We start from the raw sequence: 3,450 nt of genomic DNA on the forward strand, positions 1-3,450 counted from the left end.
ATAAAATATTAATGTAATGTGTTGATTAATATTAATAAAAGTATTAATCATGACCTTTCTATTCTAGAAAGTTTGACTAACTCAATTCAAGTAGTCCAAATTTTATTAATTTCATAAATGGAATGAATTAAGGAGTAAGGAAGAAGAGAGTGTAGCATAAACACCATTCCCACACCTTGCAACTTACCTTTTCTTCTCTCTCAAATCTGAATCTCGTCGTCTTCTTCTTCTTCTTCTTCTGAATCTCTTCATCACATTCACTCTCATTCGTTCTTCATGAGCACTACTCAACCGCTTCCACTTTCAGTTTCAGGGGTATATTCCCTCTCTCTCTATCTGAGATCAGAATCAAAATCAGATCTTGCTTTCAATTTTCGTTCTTTTTTATTCTTTCTCACACTCACCAATTTGAATTCCAATTGCAATCGGTTTTTAGGGCGCAAGCCCGTTCTCGATGTCAGGGTTCACGCGTCTCTGCAAAGGCCTCGTTGTGGTGCTCGTTGCTGCTCACATTGTCGTTACCGTCTTCCCCTCTGCCGTTACCTACGTCGCTCTCATTCCTGCAAGGTCTCTCATTCATTGATCCAAACAAACATAAATGCTCTCGTGTATATGCATCGAAGTCTCAGTCTTTCTAGTCAAGTCACACTGTTTCTGAGCCATAGTTTATTTTTACTTAGTTCATTGTTTCTGACCGCAATCTGTTTGGTAAAATGTCAATGTGTTATTATTACAATTGTAAAGTGCTTTTTACTTGATATGCTTACTGTTTCCTGTTTATCGATCCCAACTCAAATTTTGGATAGTATTGTGGAAGCATCATCAACTAAGTTTTCTTGTTGAGTGTTGCGTTTTTTTGTGGATAATTGCTTGTTTTTGTGACCCTAAAATCATTCGGCAAATTTGCATCTTCAACTATTGGTGTTTGTGTCTTGTGTTGGACATCTGCATTTGATTTGAGAGGTACCTTTCCTCGCATTTGTCATGATGAAGTTCTCTTCATAGAAGTAGTAAATAGATAGACTTCAATCTACTGCAGGCGTGCTTAGTGTAGAGTTATTGTCCTTTCAATGCTTGCAAGGATTCAAACCATGAAAAATACGAAATTCACACCTTATTGAAATTCACACCACTGATAATTAGAGTTTTTTTATTTGGAAGTTACTTACCTGTTGGTTTCATTTTGCAGGACAATCCCATTTGGCTGGAACCTTATTACAGCTGGTTACATTGAACAATCTATATATGGGGTATGGGCTTACTGTTCCTTCAAATTAAGTTTCTATATTTTCTTCATTGTATATCCTGAATCTGTTTATTGCATTAAGGAAAATCTCACAATTAACATTCAATTTCATATTATTTTATAGGTAGTGGTCAACACCCTTGGTCTTCTGTTCATTGGGAAGCTGCTCGAACCAGTTTGGGGTCCTAGGGAATTCATAAAGTTTATCTTTATAGTTAACGTTCTGACTTCTGTGTGTATTTTCATCACTGCTATTTCTTTATACTACATTAAGACGCAGGAGACTTACCTGTAAGTATTTAAAATCCATTATCATCGTACTATCTGGGATGATATTTTCTGTTAGTTGCTCATACTATTATCGAACTTATTTTGTTCTTGTAAGATTTTCCACTTCTCCACACTTACACTGCATTTAGACTCTCGATTTTTTTGTTAGAAGCTAAATAGACTGTTTGAAGCTTGATTACGTAGTCTCTTTTAGGTTCAACATTTAGAAGACCATCCTTCCAGCAGTATTCATTAAGCAGAAAATTGAAATTGTGAAATAAGATTATTTTTGTAGGTCCTTCAGGTCTTGAAGTTTCTTTATATAAATATGCTGTCTGCTGCATTATGTAAGACATTCTGTGTACTATTTGCTCCTTGATCCATTTCTGTAGATCTAATACCCTTGCAATGTTCTAGTTATATGCCACTTTCTGGATTTCATGGGGTAATATCCGGTTTGTTGGTCGGCATCAAGCAAATCATACCAGATCAAGAACTTCCAGCCCTTAAGATAAAAATGAAGGTTTGTTATTCTAAACCTGTTCCTTTGGTTATAATGCATTGCTTTCCAGCAACATCAGTTTTATGTAAATGCCCCACTTCCATTTCTATTCAGTGGTTGCCGTCTATCAATGTATTGTGTTCTATTGCTACGAGCTTCTTCACGCTGGAGGCAATGTCATATCTTCCAGCTATAATATTTGGCACATACATGAGCTGGATTTACCTTAGATACTGGCAGAGGAAATCAGAAACAAAGTATAGGGGTGACCCAAGCGAGGATTTTGCATTCTCTACATTTTTCCCCGAGATTTTAAGGTAAATTAGAGTTATATTTTGACCATCATATATGATAAATTATAAGTTCCTTAGTCTTAGTCTCAGCAACCTCTGATCATCTATATCTTTTGCTTCCTTGTAGGCCAGTTATAGACCCTATTGCATCAATATTTCATCGAATGCTATGTGGAAGATCCAGTGCATCTAATGATGCTCAAGGCTACTCCCTAGGAGCTGAACCTTTGCCGGGTTCTGACTCCATTGAGGCAACTAGGAGACGGTAATCTCACAATGCTTTGATTTAGTTCAAATTTTCTTAGTTGTGTATAAGAAAAAAGGACAAACAAATGCACAAGATTCTCACTTAGTGAATTTCTGAGGAGGGTAGATGTACACAGCTTTACCCTTGTAAGCACAGATGCTTACAGGATCTGCCTTTAAATTCTGGCTGTAATGTATTGCTTGCTAGTAAAATTATTCAAGCTAGAAGAGAAGAGAAAAAGCTGTGAGAAGCACTGTTTATTTGTTTTAGACTTTTAGTCAATTTCAGAAGTTAATTGCAGTCATTAGTGTAGTAACTAAACTAGGTGAAAAATCTCAAGTATGATACTTATATAGAGTTTAACACCTATACATCGTTGAGAACGAACCCTATTTCATATGTTGAAACCGCGGTGTAAAATATAAAGTATCAAAGGCTTGTTGGTAAGAAGTTTTGTTATTTTGTAACCTAACTATTGATTGCTCTAAGTTTGGAAAGTTCGTCAACTTATTAGTTCAATGAAAACTTAAGAAATACACTCCTTTATTTATGTGGTGAAAAAATGTATAAATTAAACCTTTTACGTGTTGTTTCTCTTTGAAATTTCAAAGTACTTTTATAGTCAGGTTCGGTTTTTACGTGTAATTCTTAGAACGAGTTCCTGTGCCTGCTTTAGTGTTTTTACAAAAAGTAATGAAATTGTCGAGACCTTGTAATTGTTAAAGCTATCGAAGTAAAGCGGCTTGATAAGTCTTAAATGTTTTTATCGATTGTTAAGTATGTAAAACACGTCGTAGACAACCGTTGAGAGGACGTGAGAAACGTCGTCGGTTGGAAAGAAGGTCACGAGAACGCGGAGAAAGGGATGTTCTTTGTTGTTGTGAGCGTCAAT

The 3,450-nt window shown here is 35.9% G+C and overlaps 1 protein-coding gene and 1 long non-coding RNA gene across 2 annotated transcripts in view; one reads left to right on the forward strand and one right to left on the reverse strand.

The window, feature by feature from the left end:
* LOC110266292 overlaps positions 1–3,450 on the reverse strand; it is a 7,593-nt gene that overhangs the window by 3,288 nt on the left and 855 nt on the right. The gene's annotated exons all lie outside the window — the stretch shown is intronic.
* On the forward strand, positions 110–2,576 carry LOC107619211 (rhomboid-like protein 19; the record flags this gene model as incomplete). Its single annotated transcript, XM_016321453.2, is given in 7 exon segments — positions 110–315; positions 437–567; positions 1,190–1,250; positions 1,371–1,537; positions 1,934–2,039; positions 2,133–2,335; positions 2,439–2,576. Coding segments are annotated over 7 exon segments (845 nt in total), but the record flags the coding sequence as incomplete, so codon positions are not given.

This window comes from Arachis ipaensis, chromosome B09, assembly GCF_000816755.2.
Source record: "Arachis ipaensis cultivar K30076 chromosome B09, Araip1.1, whole genome shotgun sequence".
Lineage (NCBI taxonomy): Eukaryota > Viridiplantae > Streptophyta > Magnoliopsida > Fabales > Fabaceae > Arachis > Arachis ipaensis.